Raw genomic sequence first — 27,707 nt, forward strand, 5'->3', positions numbered from 1 at the left:
CTATTGACACTGATGCCACTGCTATTCCTGAAAATGTATTTTCTCCTGAAATCACCTTGGAGTAAGTCTTAAACTCCCTTTCCAAGGTTAAAAATAATATGCCTATAGGACCAGATAATATACCAGGCTGCATTCTCATCCATATGAAGTATGCACTATCCAAGCTCTCTCTCTCTCTCTCTCTCTCTCTCCCAAGTTCTAAAGCAGTCATCTTACCACTGTACTGTTCCCTTATGAGACCTAGCATTGAATACAAAGCTTCATTTGGTATGTACAAATTCAAGCTTATCACTCAATGGGAAGCGCTCAATTGATTTTTAACCAAGAGAATTAAAGGTTTAAATCCTTTAAGCTATCTTGATGGACTAGCACTTCTCTACTTATACTCAGCAGCCTACCAGTTGCTCCAAGGTGACAGGTGTCTCCCTTTTTCCAGCAGTGAAAAATTCAGTCCTATCTGACCTCCTATTTCTTTGCAAAACAAGTGGCTCTAGAAACACTTAAATTTACACCAGCAAATAAACTGCTGGTGGGAGAGGTTCCTAATTCAATATATTCCCAGATTATGGAAGTTACCATTTCAAGCAAGGGGCTACTTTGTCTGCCTTTAAGGCTAGTCTTTATAACTGGATGGGTAGGCACACATTTACACTAGGTTTATCATGTACCACTCGGATTAATTTGGGAGGTGAATTTTATTAAGTGCTCATAAAGGGTGGCAAGATCTTTTAAATATTTCTGCTTTAAGGTGTATATAACTAAGCATCTTACAGTCCCTATACTTGCTTGACTATTATTGTTCCTAGTTTCTTAACTGAACCCAGACTAAATTACCTTTTTTTCTTTCATTTATTTTCCGTACTCATTTTGTCCTTCTAATAACCACTGGAAGCTGTAGTTCAGTAAACAAGTGACATAAGACGTAGATTCAGCCCTAGATAACAAAAAAAAAAAAAAAAGGCATTCCCCAGCAAGGCACATGTGGTTACATATGCACCACAAACACTCCAACAGGTAGACTGGAGGAATTCTACTTTATGTATATGCATGTCTTTGCATTATGGGAAGAAACAAGAGGCATGACGACTCCACAAAGAAAGAAAAAAACAAATCAGGGAATGAAGAACAGTGAGGTGGCTATCCTAATAACTGCACCACTCTGTTTCACTATGTTAATATATTTCTCCTTCCACAAGTCATATAAATCATAGTTACAGTTATTATTATTCATTCCTTTCTGAATACTATCAATATTGAGATTTCTGCACTTTTTGGCTTCTTTAAGTGATCTAAATATTTGGAAACGTTTGGTTTGCACTCTAGTGGGATTAGAGGGTAGCCTGCTCTCTTCTATCCTTAATAAACATTGAAGAAACCTAAGAGTGTGCTGTTGTGACTAGCCAGAGGGCCATTTTGCTTTGTTGTTGATTTTCTTTGTATAAAGTTATTGCATTTGTGTGGCTTTTGGCTTTGTACAGCTGTCATTGGCAGTGCCTTATATAGACGTAGGTACTTAATTTTCCTCAGTACTTAGTTGTATGACAAGCAACTGCTTTTCATATAGAGGAGCACTTCTCCATGAATTTAGACATAGACTGTAGTCGTTACCCATATAGCACCCATGCAAGACAGTGGTAAACCCCTCATGTACATCACTTGTAGATCATGCAAAAGTGTCTGACACCATGGATATGCACTTTCCTACTATCTCTGTAGCAAACTTGGTGGAAATGGGCATCCTGAGACAATGTAACATTGTCTCGTGTTTACTGACAACCACCTAGTTCTTTAGCAAGATACAGTGTGTGAGAGATGCAGATATACAATATCACTGGAGGCAAGACTGTCACATACAGATACTAATACCAAAAAGGTTGCCAGAAACACACAACAGCACATGACACCCACCACACATACTCTATACCAGACCCACAGACCCACATATGCTGACGCTAAACACTCAGCTCACTCAGCACCCAACACCCATCACAGACCATGCACCTATAACCCACGGTGTCTCAACTCATAAGCCCATAAAGCAAACCTCCATGAAACCAAATGTCTAGTGATAGGAGATTCCATTGTGAGACACACTGATGCACCACTCACCAGGCTAAGCAAAGAGAGGGCCATGGTCAAGATGCCTATTGTGGGCCAAAAATCACGACATAACTCATGCACTCAAGTTCTTGAACCCCAAGTACACGTATGACACATGGACATAAACAGCTTGAGATGTCTCTCCTTGGTCTATATGAAGAGACATAAAGAGGTCACAGAAAACGTGTCTGAAGCAAGTATGGATCTAGTCCTGAGAAGCACTTTACCTTCACCCAGAATGATGTCACAATATGAGCAAAAAATAATTGTCTTTAATAACTGGCTTAGCTTTTGATGTAATCCAAGGGAGATACAATATATATTTGCCTGGAAGGATATGGTAGACAGTCATAACTGCTCTGCCAGGGATAGCCTGTACCTGTCCCCAAAGCTTTCATAGATTGGCAAAAACCTTATACACCCCATAGTGCCTTCCTTATGCAAAGTCAGTATACAAAATACAACTTAGCAAAAAAAAAAACATTTGGAAAACATAAAGGCATTACTGCTCAACATTAGCACCCTAAACAGAAAATTTCACTCTATGCAGGCACTTTTTACCCTAGAATTCATTAGTATATGCATCATCATGAAAACCGGGTTCAAGAATATTAACAGTACCCCATCAATGCAAGCTTTCAATGCCTACTACACGTTCAGACCCACCACACTAGATGAAGGCTCTAAAGACGTTGGTGTCGATATTTGTAAAACAGAATAACACCCCCAAATTCATTAAGCAGGATACCAACCTGGAGCTCCTCCATGTCCAACTCACCATTAACAAAATCCCATATCACATTTAGCCAACTATAAGGAAAACTCTTATGACGCCCTAGGCCCATGGCTTCTACCTATCTAAAATGGAAGCTGTAAGCATTCAGTCAAACACCATCATCTTAGGGGACTTCAACTACCCCTTTATTAAATAGGAAACTTATACATTCACAAACATGCACTCCCAGAGATTTCTGGACTTCATAAAGACAAACTCACTGGACCAGGTAGTCTGTACTCCAGTAAGGGGTGACAGAATCTTGAACTTGGCTCTAACCAATATGGGACAGCTCTGTTCCCCTATAATTGTAACAGTCTCCCTAGTGTAATCAGACTGTGAGTCAGTCACATTCACCATAAGACTGAAGCTGGAGGCATCTTCCAGTTACTTATTATTTAGGGATTATGCCAAAGGAAATCAATTAAAACTGAGTGATGGTATGGCAAAATTTAATTTTCCTTTACACATTGAGGATCCTACTACAAATATGGAATTCTTCACTGCCACGTTCTATGAGTATGTAAATATTACATAGAAACACCTGTCCTCCACTGAACTAAATACAATACCAAGTTTAAAAATAAAACTTTATGGTAGACTGCTAATATAAACAGGTTGTACAATAAAAGGAAAACGCTCATTGCATGTAGAAACAAATCTAATTCTGCAAATACCAGAAATATTCTTAATAATTAGAACTTCAGATCCTGATTAAATTAACCAAAGCTAGATAAGAGTTAAAAATAGCCACCCAGGCAAAAGACAATCACAAAGTCTTTTTTAACTATGTCAAAAACCTCAGAAATAACGCTGAAAATTGCATTGATCTAATATTGAAAGATATCATATACTCTAAGCCTGAAGACATACCTAACCTACTAGTAAATAAATTTACCTCTAACTTCACTCCCTTTCCCTCCGTGTTGCCTAAACTTGGTATCAGATTCTGCACCCCCACCTTCAAATCTTGAAGGAACACGTCCTCAAGAAACTAAGGCCAAGAACACTGCTTCTTTTGGGCCAGATAATATACCAGGATTCCTACTGTTCAGTCTGAAACATGACCTGCCAAAGCCCTTCAGAGACTTTTCAATATTAGCCTCCAATCAGGGTTTGTACCAAACAAATTCAGGACTGCAACAATCATCCCCCTTAACAAAGACTGGGCATCAACCAATCCAGGCAACTACAGACCTATAAGCCTGAACAGCCTTATCTGTAAGGCTATGGAATGGGATCATTATAGAATTAATAAACAAAGGCCTAGGTAACCTAAAACCTATTAATCAGTTTTGTCAAAGGCAGATCCTTGGCTACTCAGCCTAATTATCTTCTTCGAGAAGAGCATCAAAGCAAAGATGAGAGGAAAACTGTTTATACCACCTATTTTTAACCCTGCAAAGTTATTCAACACCATTCCTATTCAAGCATGCTTAATAAACTCATCCAGCTAAATATAAATCCTTATGTAAGTCATTGGATTACTGACCTCAAAGATGCTTAGTAATTGAAAATTCTTACCATGTAAACTTTTGTTATTATACTATTATGAATTTGCTACTTGATATTCCACAACTACTATGCCTAAATGGAAAACAATATATTCTATTTTTTGTATGCTATCATTTTCAATAGACTATTGATGGTAATAACATCATTAAGTCCTGGTGGTGCCGTGGCATCCAAATAGATTTGCCACCACATTTCCCATTGTTCCAAAAATGATTGTCCAGGGCCTCCACTCAGATTATGTTCTACTTTTTCAAGAACAGAAAGTATAAAATTATGATCTGTATAATATGTAATACTTCTATACAGAGCGTTCGTATTTTTCTTTCTTTATATCATATATGTGTTCATAGATGGCTGCTTTAACTTCCTTTTTGTTTTTCCAATATAAAATGCGGAGCATTCTTTACATATAGCAATGTATACCACTCCATGTGTGTGGCAATTAAATCATCTGCTCACCATTATCTTCGTATTGCCCACATTAACAGTGTCCTCATATTGAATGTATTGGCACTGACTACGTGCCCCATTTTCTCATTTTCCCATTACCCATGTTGTTACTGTGGGCTATATGATCAAACATGTTTTTAAAACTTTTGCCTCATTTAGGGTCTATATTATATCCTCGAACACTTAAAAAAGCGAACGCTGATTGATCAAACTTAATTTCGCGAAACTGCAAAATATCGAAGCAGCAGAAACTCAAATTTTTTCCTAGGGAAAGAATTCAGTTGTCCGTTTCTGTTGATTCGGTATTTTCAGTGTTATGGTGGAAAGTTACCGGTCGAATTCAGGTAAGTGTGCGATTGTGTGGATGTGAGTGTTAGGGGGATTTAGGTGAGTTAGGGTTAGGGCTCAGGTTAGGTGTGTGTGCGTTTGAGTGGACATGAGGGTTAGGGCGGATTTAAGTGAGTTAGGGAGCGGGTGAGGTGAATGTGCGATAGTGACGGACCTTAGGGTTAGGGTTTGGGTTATGGTAAGTGGGTAGTTAGTGGTGTGTGCATAGTTTAGTGTAGGGTTAGGTATCAGATTTTAGGTGTATGTGTGTGGATTTCTGTTTGTTTGGTGTGCTTGTGTTGTGTGTATGTGTTTTGGATCAGCGATTTTTTTCCCTGGGAAAAACAATCGCTGATCTGACAGTTCGAGATTGCAAGCTTTCACTTAAATTAGATCGATCAATCAGCGTTCACTTTTTTAAGCGTTCGATGATATAATATAGATCCCTCATTTATATACAGTCTTGGGCCATACACCAAGTTTTTCATATGTCTCCCTATCATTTTGAATGAGCTGCCAGTTTTTAATTAAAATGTACTTACTATCCATAGTAAGAGTGGTGACAAACGAATGTCCAGGGTTTACAATGTTGCATTCATTAATGTTTAGGTTAGATTGTAACATGTTGAGAGTTCTGATAAACAGGGGTTCTTCTATAGTTTTGTTCATGCTGAATAAAGGGATATGTTTTCCTGATTTCCTTTTGCAGACAACCTCTCTCTTGATGGTATTAATCATGCATACGGGGTAACCCCTAAGTTTAAAACATATTAGAAAGTAAATTGCACTCCTCAATTAATTCCTCAAAAATAGAAACCATTCTGGGTGCCCTTACCATCTGATCTTTTACAACAGCTTGTTTCTGATGGTAAGAGTAGCTGCTACTAAAATGAAGAAGGGTGTGGGAGTAAGTAAGTTTTCAATATATTCTAGATGTCAATATATTGTTTACATGCTCTTTTGATAATTTGACATCTACATATGCAATGGTATTGTAGCCATCTATGGGAATGAATTTGAGGAATGGGGTAGTGCTATGGATGTATTGTATAAAATCAATACCTTCTATTCATCCTGCCCAGATAAGAAAAATATCATCCAGATACCACACATACATTCTTGTTGAACTGATGAATGAACTATTTAAGAGATAGTTAGACCCCCCCCCATGCTGCCTTTATAATATTGGTATATAAGGGTCCACAGGCTGCCCCATGGCAATACCTGTACTTTGTTTGAAATAGTGCCTCTCAAAAAATATGAAATTGTCGGGAACAACCAACTCGACCAGTAGACTCAAGACATTGATCTTATCATGTGCAAGATCCATATTGTTTGTTAAATAATCAGTGAACCGCTCAAGACTGATGTCATGAGGAATACAGCTGAAAAGGTCCTTCACATCAATTGTCAAAAACATAGTGTTCGTTACATCATCCAGTTCCTGGCATTTCATAAGAAAATCCCATGCGTTTCTGCATAAACATAGGATATTTATAACTTGTACTTTAAGTTGCTGATTGATGTATCTAGCAATAAAACTGATCTTGGATGTGCCCACATCCACAACTGGCCTTAAAGGAGGATTGCACAGACTCTTGTGGATCTTGGGCATTCCAAAAAATGTAGTAACTTTTGGGTTATCGATGCACATAAAATTGTATTCTTTGGGGGTAATTTGACCTTGCGTCAACATGTCAAAAAGCTGTAAATCAATTTTCTTGTATGAAATATTAACTTCATTAAAAGAAGCTTCCTCATATGTATCATCATACAAGATATTATGCATCCTTTGTTCATAGTCATATTGGTTCATGACTATCAAGCCTCTGCCTTTATCAGGTGGCATTACTCTCAGTGTGTCGGCAGCTTTTAGGTCATGCATAATACCCCATTGTTTTTTATCAGGATTGTGCAAAGGGGCCATCAAATGTTGGCTCAATAAATAATGGATATCCATCTCACAAATCTGCTCAAATGCACTAGTAGTAGGATGAAGTTCTGGATTAAATGTACTGGGGGCTCATAGTCCATAATTGCCATTATGGACCACTAATTGCAAATTAAATTTTCTGGTAAACAGTTTTAATTCACTAATGATGGTAGTAATAGCAGCTCATCTCTTTGGCACAAAAATATAACCTTTACTAAACAACTCAGCATGATCTTCAGTTATATTAAAAGTACTGTAGTTGGATATCTTAAAGTCTCTGGTACTATTGAAAATAATATTGCAATTACTTATATCATCCAAACCAATTACCTTTACTATGTATATTTGTTCTTCTTGTTGAAATATCTCCTCTAGCTCCAGGCTGGCCGAGATGGTATTGTTTAAAGGGCTGTTGTTGGTTGTTCTCCTGTTCTGTAGCCTCTCTGATCTGCGCGGCAAAGGATAATCCAAAGGGTGTTCTTCTTCCTGCTGTTCATCATGATATACTTTGATAAACTTCATTAGCTTCTTGGAGTTGCCCATTCTGATATTTACCCCTTTGTTGCCCTTTTGGTGGAATAGGGTAAGCAGTACCTTTCAAATATTCACTACAGTCTCATTCAAATTTCCTAGTTTTCCATTGCTGAATACTTGTGCACATTTTTAATGTCATGGAATACAGTCTGATATTTTGTTTTACAGTCATTTTAGGAAATGCCCGAGTAATGGATGAAATCCAGTTTTTTAATGTCGAGGTATAATGCGTACATCTCCTTAAGACTGTATTTTATGAGCAGCTCCATTAATTCGCATCCATGTCTAGCAAACATTGCAAGCAGTTCTTGATGTAGTAATGAATGCTGTATAAGCTCAGTTAGGTATTTCCATGATCTCAAACCTTTTGGTACTGTCCTCTAATACATTCCTTGAAATAAGTATTCTCCTGTTGTAGTGTACCGTACCTTAAAGTTTTTTTTATGGAATTCACCCAACTGTTGCTCAATAGAAAGCATAATACCAGCATCTGAGATGCTCAAATCGTGAGTCTGTTTAACCAATTATCCATACTGACTGCATGTAAACTATTTGGAATACAAGTATTTCCAGGATACTCAGCTGGGCTGAAACAGAGTTGCTGCTGTCCTGGTGGAATGAATTCACTGAGTTGGCTGTTGAAATCAAAATCTGGATTGGATGAGAGGTGTATACTGTCATAGTTGTCCAAATTACTCATAGGCATCTTCTGTGTCAATTGCTGAATTAAAAGTGTCACATTACGCAGAGTCATTCATAGCTCCTAATTTGAGCCGGAGTGTTCCTGTTTCAAAACTGCACTGTCCACCCAAAGCCATAACACAACTGTCAACTAATAAAATAAAATATGGTCATAGACCACACACTCAAAAATCAAAGCAAAAGCCCATAGCCAGACAAGCGGTAGAAATGGTTTATTCAAGTATAATCTGCATAAAATCACTGAAAATATACACAGATAAGCACTTTCGTCTACGTTAAAAAGGCTTCATCAGATAATTTAAAGTGTCACATGACCTGTATTTATACACTCTCTGCTGATCACATGATCTTAAATTTAAAATCTTAAAGAAGCATTGTAAAAAAATTACGTCCCTCAAAGATGCTTAGTAGTTGAAAATTCTTACCATGTAAAACTTTGTTATTGTACTGTTATAAATTTGCTACTAAAATGCAATGATATTCCACGACTAATATGCCTAAATGGAAAACAATTTTGTCTATTTCTCGTATGTTTTCTTTTTCAATAGACTATTGATGGTAATATCATTGGGTCCTTGTGGTGCAGTAGCATTCAAATAGATTTGCCACCACAGTTCCCAATGTTCCAAAATTATTGTCCAAAGGCCTCCCCTCAGATTATGTTCCACTTTCTCAAGAATAGAAAATAGAAAATTATGATTTGTATGATAGGTAATATGTCTATTCAGTGTTCATATTTTTTTCTTTCTTTATATCATATATGTGTTTATAGATTTGCTGTTTTAACTTTGACTCTGTTTTTCTGATATAAAATGTGGGGGATTTTATGGAACAACAGGGAGATATGATAAATTCAGTGCATGGCCCAAGACTGTATGTAAATGGAGCAAAAGTTTTAAAAATTTGTTTGACAATATAGCACATAGGAACAATAGGGGTAATGGGAAGATGACAAAATGTGGCAATACATTCAATACAGGGACACTATTAATGTGGGCAATACGAAGATAATAGTCTGCAGACAATTTAATTGCCACACTCGTGGAGTGGTGTACATTACTATATGCAAAGAATGCCCCACTTTTTATATCAGAAAAAAGGGGCAGAAGTTAAAATAGTGCATTTGTTTGAAATGTGAAGACATAATTTGATTCTGTCAAAAGGCTTAGACTCTGCCCATTGGAAGTTACAGTGCAAACTTCCTGAGCTCCATCAGATCACAATTGTCAGAGCATGATGCCTTATTAATGTAGTAAGAATAGTAGATCACAACATGCTGAAATGCTAAAGAAATGGTAGGAAGGACATTAAGATCTTATAAAATGGGTAAATATTTGAAATGTCAGGACCCGCTACAAGGAGATCTGAAACCCGGAGACTGAATAGCCAAAATAATGGACTTACATATATTAAGTCTGAAATGCCTTTTCTCAGAATATTCCCTTTTCTCCAAAGTATTGGCATCTCGGAGTTGGTATATATATATATATATATATATATATATATATATATATATATATATATATATAATATATATATATATAAATTAGGGGGTTAGGGGGTGTGGTGGGCTTGCTGCCCACATGGGAGGGTGCATGGGGGAGCTTGCCTCTCCTGCAAAAAAGGAGTTTTTAAGAGAACAGCAATTTTCAAGAGTCACTTTTCTCTGGGTTTTCAGTGTTTTTTTTTTTGGCTTGATGGCACTCAGCATTTTGAGTGCCAACATTTCAATAGGTAGCCCATAAATGATGTGAAAAAGCCAAAATGTCAGTATGATGGCCTAACATTAATCTGGACAATTTAAAATGTGTGTCAAAGTGTTAGTTCTCTATTATCTGTACACCATCTCAGATAAAAGAGACATTACTGCCAACAACCTTACCACAAGGTCCTTAGCAAAACATAGCTGCTGACTAGTGTGAGTTTAATGGCGGAAGCTGCTTAGCAGTAGTGAACTAGCTGCTGACTAGTGTGAGTTTAATGGCGGAAGCTGCTTAGTAGTAGTGAACTAGCTGCTGACTAGTGTGAGTTAAATGGCAGAAGCTGCTTAGTAGTACTGAACTATTATGGTCAGTCACAATGGAGAGATATTATATGTACCATCTATGAATAACTAACAAATAATAGCATGGTTCAAGGCCACTGAATAGCCATTAAACTGGCTACAAACAATGGTACACAGTTCAAGTCAACCGTATTCCCACAGTATGAGATTGACTGTGGTTTACTCACACTACAGTAGGTTTATATAGGCCTATTTCAATTTTAAACCATGATTATAAAGTGTTTATGTGTGTAATAGTTAAAAGAATGGCAAGGGTGTTGCCATAATTGATAGATATGGATCAGACAGGCAAACATTTGACAACATTAACTGAACAATGATGATACAGAGGGAAGCAGAATGTAAGAAAGTACCACTGTTGCTGGTGGGGTTTGATGTCAGAAATATTGGGTGAATAAATGGGTGTAACTAATAAAATTATTGTTTGAGCTGGGATACAAGGTCTAAATTGCCTTGTTAAGTACCATTCTGAAAGCTGCCAAAAAAGCAATTACTAGAAAATGGAAATCAAAGTTGAAATCAATTGTATTTGAAGCAGTAAATATTGTAACAGAGATAAAAGAACTTTGGGATCTTTAGAAAAGTGTAGGAGCAAATTACAAAGAAAAAAAAATGGTAACTGTGGGAACAATACATGCAAAATAATGTTTTAGAGGAGTAGTGAGGTTTAACAGAGGGCAGGAATTGAGCAATGCATGTAATGCTGGATTGATAATTGTACAAAAGACCATATGTCTATATCACTTTGCTGAACTTTTATTTTATCAAATAACTAATCATCGATCCCTAACTGTCGAAGTCCCTATTCAGAGAATGACCTAAACATCGAATTGAAATTCATCGAATTGTTTAAGTTAGCCATCCTAGAAAAAAACATTGTGTGATTGACATGCCAGCTGGGCATGATTTACCCATTACCTCACTGTAGTGTGATATTGGAGTTGTTATATTTAATTGCAGGGGGTTTGGGGGGCCCAGCCCCCCAGCAAAAATGTAAAAAAGTGTACTGACACAGCATATTTAACATTCACAGGGTTGGCCAACTAAAACATTTTGATGTATAACAAATATATTTACACTTCTAATTATTGTGTTTAAACTGTTTTCATATTATATGTTGGAGCTTTTCTCCCCGGGCTTCCACTGAAAACAGACATGTGTCCAGTCGGACTTTCTCAGTCAACAAATGTAAAATAAAAATAAATTATATATATATATATATATATATATATAGATATATATATATATATATATATACACACACACACACACACACACACAAACACACACACACACACACACACACACACACACACACACACACACACACACACAGAAATACATACTACAAAATCATATCCATTAGGCTACAATACCCTCGTAGTTTCTTAATCTACCAACAGTGAACTATAGTCCAGATTGATAGGTTTACAGGTTAATAATAGGCAAGTAATCAATACGACTATTAAGAGCCATACCAAATAAGTCCTTGGATTTCTATGACTTTCTATAGCATTAACCCCATTACCTGGAAGGGCTTCAGATGATAATCCAAGGGAGAAGTCATGACTGCCTATCCCGTTATCAAGGTTAATTTTGAAAGCAGCCAGGGTAGTGTTTTATTTAACAGGTAGGAGGAGCTTGTGCTGTACATTTAGAATTCACTAGGTTAGATGCCTATCCCAATTAATCTCATTTATTTGATGATAAAGGTTGCGATCCTTGATATAAGTGTTTAAGGAGCCATTGATTTTGCAAAGGTGTAGGAGGTAACATAACATTTCTTTTATATCTTTTATATATTTATTAGCAATGAAGATGGTTACTTGTAAGTAGCTTTTCTTTGTCTTATTTATATTTTTATTTTTTTATTTTTTTCACATGCTCTGATCATTCTCCTCAGATGTTATATTTTGTATTCTATGTGTGAATTACTCTTTATATTTTCTGTATTGTCCTCAAAAGATTGCTATCTTTATAACTTTTGTGCGTGCTTTTATGGAATTTTTCTCCCCGGGCCTCGGCTGAAAAAGGGCTCTAGCTCATTCGGACATTCCCTTTCAACAAATGTCAAATAAATACAAATAAAAAAGGCTGAACAGCTCAAAAATCAAGGCAAAGTTCACCATGACGGAATCAGTAGGAAACTAAATGTAAGGAGAGGGCTGACTACCTGTCTGGGTAACTATGGAGACATGAGACCAAGTCCAGATTCATGTTCAAGTTTATTATGCTGCTTAAAATCTAAGCACTTAACATAACAGTAAACAAGAAATTAATCAAAAAGTAAAGACTAAATTAAACACAAAATTAAAAACATTACACAGAGAATGCAACTTGTATAAATATGAACAAAATTGAGTCAATACTGCACTAAACAGAGTACAGAAAACATATGATTTGAAAAATATGGTTACCATAGTAGACTTGTAAAATTGTTGTCAAGAAAACCTGACAAACCTATAAACTATGAATAACCAAGACTGTCAAATGAGTTCAAGACACAACTACAAATCCATCAAACAAGAGATGTCAACAAATAAAGATGAAGAACAAAATCCACAATGCAGACATTATTGCAACATCCATGCCAGACATTGCATAACAGAACGGTGAAAAAATTTTAATCCAGAAAGTGAAAGCTAATCAGATGAAAATCCAGTCATCACAGCTGACTGCATCAGACAGAAACTGATTTGTGATGAATGGAAAGAAAACCAGTCATTCATGTCAGCTGGTTTTCATTGTCAAAATTCAGGTATCGATTGTCTGGCTCCACATTACCTCCACTCTATCTGAGAATCTCCAAGTCTCAAAAAACAGAACCTACTTTGGATCACAAAAGGGACAGTCTAGGTCAAATTTTAAAACCCCACTTCCCTCTGTCTCTGTTCATTGAGAGCAGAGACAGACACAACAAGAACATGGCATCAAACATCTTTACAGCTAGCAGTTACCATCACTTTGTGATGACATTTCAGCACCATTAGACTTCAGGGACAAACCAAGAGAAAAGGAAACTATGCAGAAAGGTCCACAACTATCTTAAAGGTAAACAGGCAGACAAACAAAGATGGAATTATTGAAATTGAAAACCAAAAAAGGAAAATTGTATACAAATATATAAAAAAATACATTAAAAAAATTGGGAATCAGGCTAGGCAGCCAGTTGCTGCCATCTTGCCCTCCTAAAAGACCAGTTATCTTTTTACGTAAGAATCTATAAGGTCTTTCAAATTGAACAATGTGCTTATGAAGGTATATGTCAAAAGGAACATTATGTTTAATGATTGCCTTTAGGAGGGATGAGTACAGAGGAGCAAACACTTTTTAGTCCTACAGGAAATGCCTTTGGAAATTAGCTGGTCTGAACAGAAGGATTTCCAGACTGTTGTGGAGACATGATGGTTCAGTGATAGTGAGTTGTCAATATGGGTTAATTTAAACACCGAAAGGGAAAAGGCCCACAGCGGTAGCTAGTCTAGTACTTACCTATGAGCCTAAGTCGCCGAAGACTGTATCAGCTTGGACATGCATGTCATGAATAAGAGGTGGGAAAATATTGTTTACCACATAGAGCCATACTTCATTTCTTAACATTTATCTTAAGACTATTGTTAGTAGACCAAGATTTGGCATAGTCAAATCCTTGCTGAAGTAACTATGGCAGAAAGTTATGTGACAGTTGCACCCAGTTTGAAGACACCAGCAAACTTAGATAACCACAAGCCTGGAACAATTAAATGAGTATCAGAGAAATAGATGATTAAAGGAAGGGGTCCAGTACTGAGCCTTATGAGACACCATTTTAAATTCAGGAAAAAAAAAACAACTTTCACTACATGGGAAGCCTGGCTCTATGGCACAGAGCAATTATGGTCTAACTGTAACCCAGGCAACCTGTTCACTTAGAGGCCCTGGCACTGGATGGGCCAGTCAGGGATGGAGAACAGTGAAACCAGTGGCCTGCTTGCTTCTCTCTATGAGAAAGGGATTTGTGTTTACCCAGGGAGCACTTCGGGATCATGCATTTTCTCTGGTGGACACTGGCGGAATCCCCTTCGATGAATGATTTCAGATTGGTGGATAAAAATGCTTGCTGGTGTATGCCCTTTGCAAAAGTAAAGATTGAGCAACCAGGGAGCATGGAAAATGTTCCAGGTGATATGGAAAACTTTCTTTTATTATTGATAAATGTGGAAGATGAGCTGTATAAAATGGAGTCTGCAATGGCAGAGGATTCATTTAGAAGCCTGCATACACCACAGAGTAGTGCCTAAAGGTTTATGTGTGCTCTGTATGCCTACATATGGGGAGCAACATCCAGAACTTTTCAGATGCTGGCAAGCGTTAAATCTGGAAGTAAATTTTAACTATATAAGGGGGTCTATCTGACAACGTCGACAGAACACCGGATGAGTGGGTTAAGTGAGTGATAGTCTTTGGTAAGTGAGTTAGGTTAGGGACCTTAGGGTTAGGGATAGTTGTTTGGACAGATATAAGGTTGCGCATAGAGTTCTTTAAAGCAACTGAAATGGAATTAACCTCAGAAGTTAATGTGATGCTAAAAGATGTAAAACATAGATTTATGTTTGAACCATATAGTTCTAGGCTGGAGGAAATGCTGGTTAGAATTAGCATTTATGATGTGAAAATGCAACAAGTGAAGAAGAAGAAACTTGAGCGTGATTATAATAAATTTAAAAAGGGTCACATCTTTGTTTGACCATGAACTATGTTGCAGTATATGAATTTGAATCAACGGAATAATGACTCTGAGGTTATAGGCTCTTGGATTGAAATTAATGACGTATCTGATACAATCAGGAATAATAATGAGGTATTAAAAGGCACAGAGATGGCTAATAGAACTGTCAATGCTGATACAGGGGATACAGGGGCAAAGCTTAAAGAACAAACTGCTGCAGTCCCTTTAACTCAAGCAACTTCCCACCTCTTTCAGTATCACTGAAACAGACAGTCTGGCAAGAGAAGCATCAATCGCAAAGCAGAGAGCGAAAGAGGAGATGCCCATCACTGAGTCAGGGACAAGGCCTGACCTTAGGGAAGAAGAAAGGGAGAATGTAAACTATTTGGTTTACAATATCTCATCACTCAATTTGACTGAGTCACAGATGAATCTTTTGAATAAAGGTTTATCGTTTGTGCCAGGGGAGAGTGCAAAATATAATGATGTTATTCTGGATCTCTATATATTTACGATGAATGCTACTTTTAAATGCTGTTTCCAGAACAATAACTTGTAAATAAGTTTAAAAAACGAGTATGTTTAATTCAGCAGTACAACAACTAATGGAAGCCTTTTTAAAAGTTTGTGAGAATGAAATGCAACAAGCGATACAGTGTAACCAAGGTTTGTTTGTTTGTGTCTTTCGGATTTTCCTGGTTAGGGGTCGCCACAGCTGAACTCCGGTCCGCTAACGAGAGGTAGTTGATTTTTCCGTGCCGAGTTACCAGCCCTGACACACAACCTTCAATGAAGGTACGCCCATTCACACAGGTCTGCACGCAGAAGACGCTCTAGCTGAGAATCGAACCGGACAGCATCTTACTGTGAGGCGACAACAGTGTAACCAAGGTAAAGGCAAAAAATGTTATAATCTTTTTAATACTGAATGTGATGCACTTGTTGAGTTACAGAATAATGATAGCATGCTCCTTGCAAAAGTGAAGAACCATCCAGTGTAGAGAGTTCATTGCATGCTCTCACTTCTCTACAGAGTAACAGAGCATGTATGAGGACATATATTTAAAGCTAAAACTCAAAGCATCCCTTATGGCTGCCTAAATGTCGGCGCCTCTTCACTGCCCCCCCCCCTTTTGTGATGAAGAAATGAGTAGGTCATTGCTCAAGAGAAAGCTAATGATTGTCAGGCAGAGGGGAAAGAAAAAAACTTTCACTACATAGTTCTGTCAGCCCGTCAAGTGCCCATTCAAAAGACAACATAGGAATCTGAAGTATGTTGAGCAAGCATATCAAAAATACCTGGATGGGAGATTTCATTGAAGGCACTACAACATTCAAAACAGGTAGTGTGAACAGACTGACCCTTGCCTAAATAAAAGCTGTCAACAAGTATGAAAACCTAATTAAACAAAGTACAAAGAACCCTTAATAGTATTACCAACGATACAACCCTAATTAATAAATATAAAGAAACTAATAAAGCATTATTTGTCTACATTAGAAAAGTTAAGTATAAAATAATCAAGTAAAAGTCATTTTGATAAAAGACACCTAAATAGCTAAATGAACAGGTTCTCACCCCCAAAGACATCTGTTATACATGCTAAGTAACTTGGCAACAATTATAAATTACTAAAACAGGTGAGAAATATATGAAACATTTTCATAATGTATCAGTTGTCATAGAAACTGTTGTAGGAAACAGTCCTGAGTAAAATCAAGAACTCTGTCTCCATGCGGCCGTGTAATAGCGCATGGTGTTTTCCTATACAAATTCAACCATAATATTGTCAGGTCTCCTAAAATATTTTAGCAGATTGCCAAAAGTTAGGTACATATCAGAAATGGGGTGTAGGGCAGTGAGGGCTCCTATTCTGAAAATGGGGGTTACACTGGATGCAGACAGTTACTAGTCCATAAGCATAACATATATACTGATGGTAACAGAATGAGTGACTGCAGACATGGTTAGACAGAAAGAAATGGGGCACCTCCTTCTCCTAGATCAAGATAGATATAGATTCATGAAGGGAAGATTCAATACCCAAATTTGGTATCATTCTACAAACAAGTAATTACTGCCATAGGTGAATGGTGTGACAGACTTTACTGCAGTTCATTTGTGAGCAACACAATTATGTGTTATCACAAATATGCAGTTTGCAAATTTTAGGTTTAGTCTTGAAGAATTCACTTCTTCTTCTTCTTTGAGATACAATAATTTTGACTTTGTATATTTAAGTGAAATGGTTGGGAGGATGTGGGAGGTAATATTTTTAAGAGTGATACAGTTATTTTCAGTTGTAGTTCTTTCAATAGAATTTTCATGCTTAGTGATCACATGTCTAGTATTGATCACATGTGTGGAACCTTAGACGTGAAGCCTGATGAAGTTCCAATAATTTCACGCAGCATATTTGGATATAGCAAATACATGTGGCACAATCCACATGGAGGTATAATGGATAAACTGATCTATCAAAAATAATAGCCATGTAACTAAATGGCTCAAAACCTGGTTACTTAATACAATACAATGTGTGAGGGGAGTACCTTTGGGCACAATGCATGTAATGAGTACAGTTCTACAGAACTCTGTACTTGGTCCTTTGCTGTTTGTGACCTTCAGAGGTAAAAGTGACTGATCACATGTGGATGGCCAAATATGCAGATGGATAGAAGATGGGTTGCATTATTACTTCCAATGCAGAAGCAATAGTCGTGCAGGGGAGATAAGTAAACTGTTCATTTTTATGGTGCTTTGAGAATACTGTTGTGTTAAGTATAAAGATCTGTGGCATCCTGTACTTTAAAAAGACTGCTTTGAGGTTTGATTATAAAATCACCAGCTGTATACTCAAAACTGATACTGTCACGAAGATCTAGGCATGTTTATAGGCAATAACCACAGTGGTTAGAAAAGCATTCAGGAGATCCCACTTAATACTGAATAAATGATTTGGATAATCCTAAGAAATACTTGAGCTGATATACTGTTCATGCCAATTACAAAGGATAATGCAGTTTTGTGTACTTAAATAATGAAACACCTTGTACAACTGGGGAAAATTCAAAGATTTCTCACAACGAAAACATTACAGTTATAAACTTTAAGATGCACAAGTAGTTTAACAGATTTCTCAATGTTTTCACTGTCATATAAACTCCTGAACAGTGACTTGTGTCTTATCTTCAAGCAGTGCTGGACCGGGTTCTTTTATCTTTGAAACACAATATTTACAATATACACCCCACGGTGGGATAATACCAGGTCAGGAAACATGCTACTAAATCTAAATACAAGCAGTGGGAAAATGAGGATTTGAATCTATAGCAGTGCCTAATTAGATTATAGAACAAGCTGCCATGTCTAGATAAAAACACACATTTTGTCTATTTTTAATTAATCACTAGTAGATTTTTATGTGCAATAAAAAGTAAAGGCATAGGATTATATTGTCAAAACTTTCAGAAGATGAATTAATTAAAAGTTTGATATTCAAACTTATGAATTTATGAACAGAAAAACAAAGCCAGTCAAAAATAACTAAATTATCCAGAAACATAAGTTAAATCAATCATATTTAAGCACCAAATCACCCAGTTTGACCACATTTTACTTTTCACAAGTAATAGGCATTCCCCTTGTAAATGTTCTGCAAGAACAGAAGCAAAGTAGTTTCAATAAATGCACAAATAATCATAGTAATCTATTTTTTTCTGAGAAACAACTTTTTAATAGGAGTTGTGCCAAGGACCTTCCAGTTCAAAGTCGAGCAGAGAACTAGGGATTCATATCACTGACTTCCTGGCATCCTCTGTATTGCAGTGCGTGACAGTGTAACCATTTAGTCAAGGCAGGTAGCAAAAACTACCAAAGGGATACCTTCGGAAAGGAATACTTAGTAGAAAAATAAATACTGCAGAGAAATCATAAAAAGATAAATTACATCTGTCATTTCTAACCTGAAAAGATACTTAATGTTTATTTCTTACTTCTGCTCAGTGCTCATATCTGCTTGCATTCTCTGCCTTTGTAAGATGATATTTCACAGTCAGTTTGACGTAATGCAGACAGATTAATTTTTGTATTAACTGCAGATGAGTACTTGTGTTTACAAGTAACACTTTCAGTGTGCAACATAACAGAAACAACATATTATAATGGGGGAATGTTCTTAGGATCAGACGTAGATCTTTGGCAACAAAAGGATTAGTAGTTTGTTAACGGACAATGTAAATTTTTCTACAGCAATGCATGATGGGTACAAGACTTACCTACTTTTCGTTTTCTAATGACCAGATTAGGATCATTTAAAATCTGTTCTTCATCATCATTGTTTAGAACTTTGCACTGCCTGAGATATGGTGTTATTCTACACGGTTCTATAACTGAGATGAGTTTCACCCGATAGCTGTCAAGGGCATTCCAGCACTCTTCATCATCATCGCCATCGTGGTCAGACATTGCAGCTGTTATAAAATCCTCTGTAAAAAGAAGCATTGCATCATTACAATTCTTAGTCATTTTTACCACAGGTTAAAACGGATGCTTGAAAAATGAACTTTTTGTTATGTGAACTAAGTTGTGTCACAAGATTATGACAAATACAAAATGCAGACAAGTACCACTCTGTGCTGGATCAGAACTATTCACACTGTCAATATTATTTTTTCTGGAGCACTGTTACAGAACTACTTTTGTAAATAGAGCACACACTGAATTTTATCCTAAAATTGCATAACTTCTCCGTGCAAAATTGAACTCAAAATAACTAAAGACACTATCCAAACATATTTTTGAATTGTGCAATCATGGAAACACAAAAAACAAATCCTAAGACAATATGTGGGGGGGGGGTATTCAGAAAAAAAGCATAATGTTAACAAGCAGTGATAAATAGCACAATGAAGTTAGTGAGGAGTATGTGACCTTATGGGAATTACACACTGGTACAGAATAGGGAGGGGCAAGAATATCCTGCCAAACCAGCCTAGAAGGAAACCCACCCAGATGTTGGTCATCTCTGTGGCTGTCATCATGGGTAGGCTCCACCTTCAGTGGCTCAATGGCTTGTGCCAGACAATTATATGGCTCTGTCAGCTGCACAAGGTACCACTCCAGAGTGATAGTGTGGGCACCCATCTGTCAGGTTGCCTCAGTCCCCCCAGTACAAGACACACACAGAACGTACTACCTGCACCAGTTTGCTGGACAACAAGTATGGCTAACACTCTCACAGCTGCCTCACTGTGGCACAGAGTTGGAGTGGTTGCATTAAAACAGCACTAGAGTGGAAGCTCTTCCTGTTGATATACTGGGTGCCATGTGGAGCAGTTGGGGACTTGACAGCAATATGAATGAAGTCAGTGATTCCTAGGACCTCAGGGTAATGGGCTATATTTCATAATGCCCGCATAGTTGTGGCTCTCTTCTCTGTTATCTATGGAAACCAAATATGATCCTCCACATATTGCAGCAGGAAGTGGTGCAGGACTCACAGGGTCAGTGCATGTGAAACTGCTAATGTGCCCCCTTGTCAGACACTGAAAGGTCCCTGTGGCAAGCATGGTTAATGCTACACAAATCATCGTGCCTACTGGGATAGGCAGTCCATGCATTCACCTGTACGGTGTATCTCTCCTCCCTGTAGCAAGCACAGTTAATGCTTCACATACTATCATGCCCACTGGGATAGGCAGTCCATGCATTCCTCTGTACAGTATGTCTGTCCTCAAAGTAACTGTCAACAATATCCAGGTCATGGAGGTGATAATATGTCTGCTGCTGCTGGCAGACTCTTTTGCAGCATGGACAGTGGTGATGTACTGCAGCAGTGAAGGCAAGGACATCTAACATTATGGTAAGATTATACACAACTGTACTATGTCCTTACTTACATTCACTGCTCAGTATTCTTCACAGATGGAAGAGTGCCAAAGCTCAAGAGGAAACATAGGAGGAGGAGGAAGGAGTAGAAGAGTCCCCTAAAAAGCCATGAAGAACGGCACTAGCAAAACCAGCCCTAGTTCTAGGTATGCACAGAAGTCCAGGTAGCTGCTTCAAGAATACAATTAGTATCTAAGCGCTTGAAAAAAGCACCAGAAGAAGCCACAGCTCTAGTAGAATGAGCCTTAACTGAAGAAGGAAGGCTCTTGCCATGAAAAGCGTAACAGAAGGAAATAGCCTTAGAAATCCAGGAAGGAATAGTTTGCTTGGATACAGCTAGTCACAAAGATCTAGGATGAAAAGAAACAAACAGCTGATCAGATTTTCTAATTGCTTTAGTCTTCTCCAAATAAACCCTGAGTTGTCCATGCACATCCAAACTATGCAGCACCCTCTCACTGTCAGATTGCAGAGAGGCGGAAAAAGTAGGCAGATTAATGGACACTTTCATTCCCAAGTGACTTCAGTTTTGCATTCCATTCCTCTTCCCTTTGCTAAAGTTCTTACTCTTCTTGCTCTGACACTGTATTTGCAGCTTAGCATTTTGTTCTTTCATCTTATTTAGGTTTTCAGTTATATATCTATACACATGTTCATTCATATTATGATTTGTTTTTGATACACAAACCTGATGAAGTATTTATTTGATACGAAAGCGATCTTTGTTAAAAGTTGTTCATTTATTAATATTTATTCTGGTAGATACTTGGACTGCGGTGGTGGTGCTGCGGTAGCATTGTCACCTCACAGATAGACATTGCCCTGTTCGATTCTCAGCTACAGCGTCTTCTGTGTAGAGACATGCATGAATGGGCATACCTTCGTTGAAGGTGCGTCAGGGCTGGCAACTCGGCATGTAAACATCTACTGCCAATCATTAGCGGACTGGAGTTCCACTGTGGCGACCCCTAACTGGGAAAAGCCGAAAGAACCAACAACAACATTCTGGTAGATGCTTATTATAGGTTCATAGGTTCATAGGTAGGTACTAGGCTATTGGCCCTAGAGCCTATATAAGCCCAGCCAAAAAGGTACCCTGGCTTTTGCCACCCAAGAAAATTATTTTCCTGTGCCCCTGTCGAGCAGAACCACAGAGGTGATCCTCGGGGTGAATTTCCCATTTCCCATCCAATCATTAAGATTTTTCTTGAAGAGTGCTAATGAGTAGTTTTGTTTGACATAGATACGTAGTCTATTCCAGAGTATGGGAAGTCTCTGGGACAGGAATCTATCCCTCCAGTATGTTCTGTTTATTGTGGTGACAAGGTTTAGGTTCCTGGAGCGTGTAGCTCGGAGGGATTGGGATTTCTTTAAGTGGACCATGCCCAACAGCTCTGGGTTTGACATAGCTTTGTATGTTAGGCAGAGATTGCCTCTGAGTAGGCGATATGCGACGGAGTAAAGCTGGAGTTTTTTGAGATGGTCTGCGTAGGGCATCTGTTTGAGGCTGGTAATCTTCTTTGTGAGGTATTTCTACGGCCTTTCCAGTTGTTGTAGATGTCTTGTGAGGTACATACCAAAAGGGGCGTTGTACTCTTGGTAAGGTAATGTAGAGGGCTGGGGTTGGGGCAGTAGTAGGATTAGAATAAATGAGTAAGTTGATAAATGGGGTGAAGGGCTGTTAGGACCGCATCAGGTATGCAATCAGGGGTTGTTACCTTCTCTCCAAGAAGTAGCAACCTCAACGCTAATAATAACTAAGAAGGCGTTCAGGAGTTTTCCCTCAGAGTGTACGAAAAAATAAAATTACCGGTAGTACTCTTTTTTAACAAACCACCTCTGACTATCAGTCTTCATAGGTTACATGTTCATAAAACTGACACATAATCTATAAAGCAGTACTTTAAAAGCTGTTAATAATTTATGTTTTGTGAGCGATAAGAACATTTTGCAAATGTCACCCTACTTCCTTGAAGTACTAGAATGTTCTATTGGATATAAATTCTTTTAACTATTTGATAATCCTCTTTCCTTAGATATATTTCGATTCAGTTAATTGTAAGTTTTTAGTAGCATCCTTTGATTCCTCGTGACAGCAGTAAAGCTTGGGAATTACAGAATGGTGAGTAAAACTTATTAAATTCATGTAAGTTTCTCTGAAGTTAGTTCCTTCTGACTCTATAGGTCTCCCTGCTGGGATGTTTAAGTACAAGTGGGCAAATTAATGGCCTCATTAAATTTTATTATGCAGGAGGTACTTAGTAGCTTTAATATGGCATATCTGTTGGTCTGCAAAGTGAAGTAGTGTGTGAGCAATAGATACTTGATAATGGGCAAGTAGTGAATTTCACTTTGATTTTTGTAAATATGGAAGAAATAGGATCATAGGATCATAGGAGGTTACTATGCTTGATGTGGAGAGGAGTCTATTTCCACAGATAGTGGAGTCTCTGGGACACAAATTTGTCCCAACAACAAGTCCTATTGATATCACAGACCAAGTTGAGGTCACATGTACGGGTTGCTTGAGTGAAGCTTGACTTGCGGATATGCAGCAGTCCCATCAAGGCGGGGGCTAAGATTGCTTCACTTGCCAGACAGTGGTCACCTCTGAGGAGTCTGTATGAAACCGAGTAGAGGGGCAGGGCTTTTAGCCTACCTATGTAAGGTAGGTGTTTGAGACCCTGGATTCTCCTGGTGAGGAAACTCTGTGGTCTCTCCAGCTGCTGCATGTGCTTTGCGAGGTACATGCTAAAGGGGGTGTTGTACTCAATAATTGGCCTTATAAGGGAAGAATACAGGAATCCTATGACCTCTTTGTTTCTGGATGAGATACCCTTACTTATGAGGTGGGCCATGTAGAAAGCTTTCCATACAACGGAAGCAACACGGTGGTCAAAATTCAGGTTGCTATCAACCTGGTGCCCAAATCCCTCACTACTGATTGTGTACTTAGGACATTGTTATTAATGTGATAATATGTGGGGACATTACTCTCCTTAAAGGGGATGACGATGCATTTATTTTGAATTCAGCTATAAAGATAGATTTTATTGGTAACTTTGACTGTTTGCTTGATGTCCTGGGCATCGTATCATTATTGTGAAAAAACCATGGTAAACCCTGCAGAAAAGCATGGGACGGTGTTTCTTTTTAGGGCTGTAATTGCCAAAATATTATGATAAATAGTCTATTACACTAATACTTTTCGTGTGATATGTTAATAGGAGTTATTCTTTACATTACATTCATTTACTTGATGGTGGAAGGAGACATTATACCTGGCTATTCTGCCCTGTTAAGTGTACTTAACATTTCACCTCTCTTCTAACTTTAGCCCCCTCCATCCTTTTCCTACCTATCCCATACCTCCTTGAATGCCGTTCTACACTCCCTTCCCACCACTCATTCTTATAGTCCACGACATGTATTCATAACCCTTTCTTTGAAGGAGTACTTTCAGAGATCCAGTGAGTAGTTAGTCCTTATAAACTTCTGCTTGTGCCTCCTCCTTCACTACCTGTCCTGCCTTTCCAGAATGATCCATTTACACCTCCATGACATGATCTTGTATCAGTGCTTCTCCCCCTCCCTCCAGTCTCTGGTTACAGTCTTTCCCCTGAATCTATGCATCCTTATGGTAGCCTTACTTTGGGTTCCTTCAGTGCCTGAAGATCTTTTCTTGCATGGCCACAAAAAGTGCACTCAGTCCACAAGGTCTGGTCTGACCAAGACCCTGCAAAATAGAAGTATTACCTCTTTGCTTTGGAATTTGTACTCTAAGGATGCACTTCAGTATTTTATCAGCTGCTGCCACTGTCCTGTCCCTTCTAGTGTTCCAGTCTTTGTGATCATTAATTCCTTTTCCTGCTCTACTGCCATTTCCTCCACACTCACCATGTGATACTTCACACCACAGTTGTCATGGCCCAAGTGAAATACTTTGCATTTGTGTGTACTGTACTCAGTCACTCACTTGGTCAGCTTTACCAAATCCTTCCTTAGATTCTTTCCTCCATCTTCTATTGCTGCTCTTGCATTTGTGCCAACAGAGAAGAGATTGATCCTGTTATTCTTTTCCTGAATTACGTCTGAGATAAATACGCTGAAGAGTACTGAACCCAGGAATGACCTTTGTGGCACTCCATTAGTCACGTTCTTTATTCTGGACATCATCCTTTCATCACCACCTTCCATGTCCAACCAGTCAACCATGTAGCAGCCCACTTTCTAAGCCTTAGTTCTCCTCCAACCCATCCATTATTCCTATCAGCCACTTGTGTAGGGATAAGTCAAATATCTTGTTTAAATCCAGGGAGGCAATGTCTACTGGTACTCACCTTTTAGTTCCACCTATAATCCAATCAGAAAACTGGATGAGGTTAGACTTGCTGCTCATTCTGACCATGAAACTGCTTTGGTTTCTACCATGGAGATTGTTCTCTTCTAGGAACACTACAAGACAACCTTCCTTTCAGGATCCTCTCTCCATGACTTTCCTTGCCCTTGTGCTAAGTTAACAGTTTTGTAGTTCTCTGGATTCTCCCTGCTACCAGTCCTTGTACAAAGGTATCTAACTTAGTGTCTTCCAGTTCATGGCCATTTCTACAATGGGCAGTGAACAAAAGAAAGAATATAAGGTGAAGGATCAGATAAGAAGGCAAGAAATGTGGAAGATGCATAAATATAGTTGCAAGTACAGAAAACTCTTGGAACAACCTCATGTTGTTCAGGATCAGATGCAGTAATCCTTAAGGAGAGGTGAATTTAAACCAAAAAATTAAAGGTTAATATTGGAGGCCCAAGATAGTAGACTATGAAAACATTGGTTTACAAAGTCCATTGAACAAGTGGGAGAAACAGACAAATGTGGGTTTTGTAAAACAGAACTGGAAAGAGTTGTACATCTTGTTGCCGGTTGTGATATACTGATGGCAGAAGGACTGTATACTAAAAGGCATAATAATGTGGCAAGACTGTTGCATTGGGGATTGTGCAAACATTATAATACTGAAGTAGCTGAAAAGCACTGAAAACATGAGCCACAAAGCATTATAGAAAATGATGACGTTTATATCACATGGGATCATCCATTACCAACAGTTCAAAAAATAGATGCAGTAAAACCAGACATAGTAGTCCATGAAAACAAGACAAAAATAGCACTGATTATTGAAATTGCTACACCCAGTTACTGCAGTGTTTTATGTACAGAGAAAGTCATAAAATACCAGGATTTGCAGGCAGAAATTAGGGCAATGTAGAAGATACCCAGACAGTTCCAGCAATAGTAGTAGGAGCAACCGATCTTATAAAAAAGAATTTACAATCATACTTGGATATGCTACTGATACATGTAACTCCATACAAATGACAGAAGTCATTACTGGGCACATTACGGGTGTTGCGAAGAACACTTTTGATTGACATCAGAGATTGAAATAATACTAATTTCATGAACTTTAATCATACTTTGACTTAGCAATGGGGTCCATTCCTGTCATGGTATTAGAAACCCAATAGATTTGGAGATATTAAAAAAGAAAGAAGCCAGTGATCTGATGAAGATTGCCATCAAGGATTCACCCAGCAGTCTGGCCAGATTCCTAAGGATTCTGGGAGGTAATTCATTTTATCCTTCTGCTTTACCCTCCCTGAGGGCTACCAGTTCATTCTCCAAGTTGTCTCTTCTCATACTGGTGGTTGTTGACTGTTCTCCCCATTTTGTTCAGTTCCCTCAGAGCATGATACCCTCCCTCTGCTTTCCTTTGTGAAAATTGAATACAACTATTCATTCAGTACTTCTGTTGCTTCCCATTTTCATGATCACCCTCCCATCTTTGCCTAACCAAGCCACATCTGCCCCTCCTTCTCTTCCTTCTGCTATACACCTAAAACAACCTCTCTTCCATTTCCTGATCATGCCTGTTAATTTGCTTTCATCTTGCACTTTTTCTGCTCTTTCCATCATTGTTGTCCTCCTCCAAGCTTATTTACACTCTGTCTCCTGCACCTCCCTCCACCCTCAATTCCAGCTATGGTAGAAACTGTTTTATGCTGTAATTGCTAGCCTTACATTTCTTTGAAGCCACAATGGCCTTTTCTTCACTTCCTCATGTATTAGACCAAAGCCTGAGAACCCCTTCACTAATCCTTTCCCATTGGTTGCTGACTCTCTCAGTTTTCCCCCTGTCTTCTGACTAATCTTTGACCCTTTATCCAATATCAGGGTCTATATTATGTGATTGAAGACAACCTTCTTCGAACACACAACATTCAAACCCAAAACATCAAAAACACCAAACCGCAAATTGGTGGATCTTTTTGTTAGTCAGTCAGGCATTTTTTAGTTAGTTTGTTTCTTAATTAATAAAGTTTTGATTAGTTGGTTAGCCTATACAAATTGTTAAGAAACTTGTCTTAGATTTAATTTGTCTCGAGCGTCTTAGATTTAGTTTTAGGTAGCAGTCTCTGATTAGACTATGGTATTAACTCATTACATCTAAGTGATGCCTCCAGGTGCATCTGTACTTATCTCCTACTGATGCCTCTAGGCGTCAAATATCGCTTGTTCATATTTGCATTAATAATTCACAAACCATGTTACATACAAGGTATTATGAATGATGAAAGAAAAACCTCGGACTCACCACGAAATGAACTAAAATAAACTTTAATTGGTAAAGCTTTCGTTCACATCAAATATGC

At 38.1% G+C, this 27,707-nt stretch overlaps 1 protein-coding gene across 3 annotated transcripts in view; it reads right to left on the minus strand.

The window, feature by feature from the left end:
• The window catches only part of CARD9 (caspase recruitment domain family member 9), a 706,605-nt gene that overhangs the window by 467,632 nt on the left and 211,266 nt on the right, over nucleotides 1–27,707 (minus strand). For all 3 annotated transcript variants that reach the window (XM_044058722.1, XM_044058720.1, XM_044058723.1), the window contains one exon: nucleotides 19,388–19,597. In XM_044058722.1, the coding sequence (XP_043914657.1) occupies nucleotides 19,388–19,577 (190 nt within the window). In that variant the 5' untranslated portion in view covers nucleotides 19,578–19,597. The remainder of the gene's footprint in view (nucleotides 1–19,387; nucleotides 19,598–27,707) is intronic.

This window comes from Protopterus annectens, chromosome 16.part0, assembly GCF_019279795.1.
Source record: "Protopterus annectens isolate FY-2018-M chromosome 16.part0, PAN1.0, whole genome shotgun sequence".
NCBI lineage: Eukaryota > Metazoa > Chordata > Ceratodontiformes > Protopteridae > Protopterus > Protopterus annectens.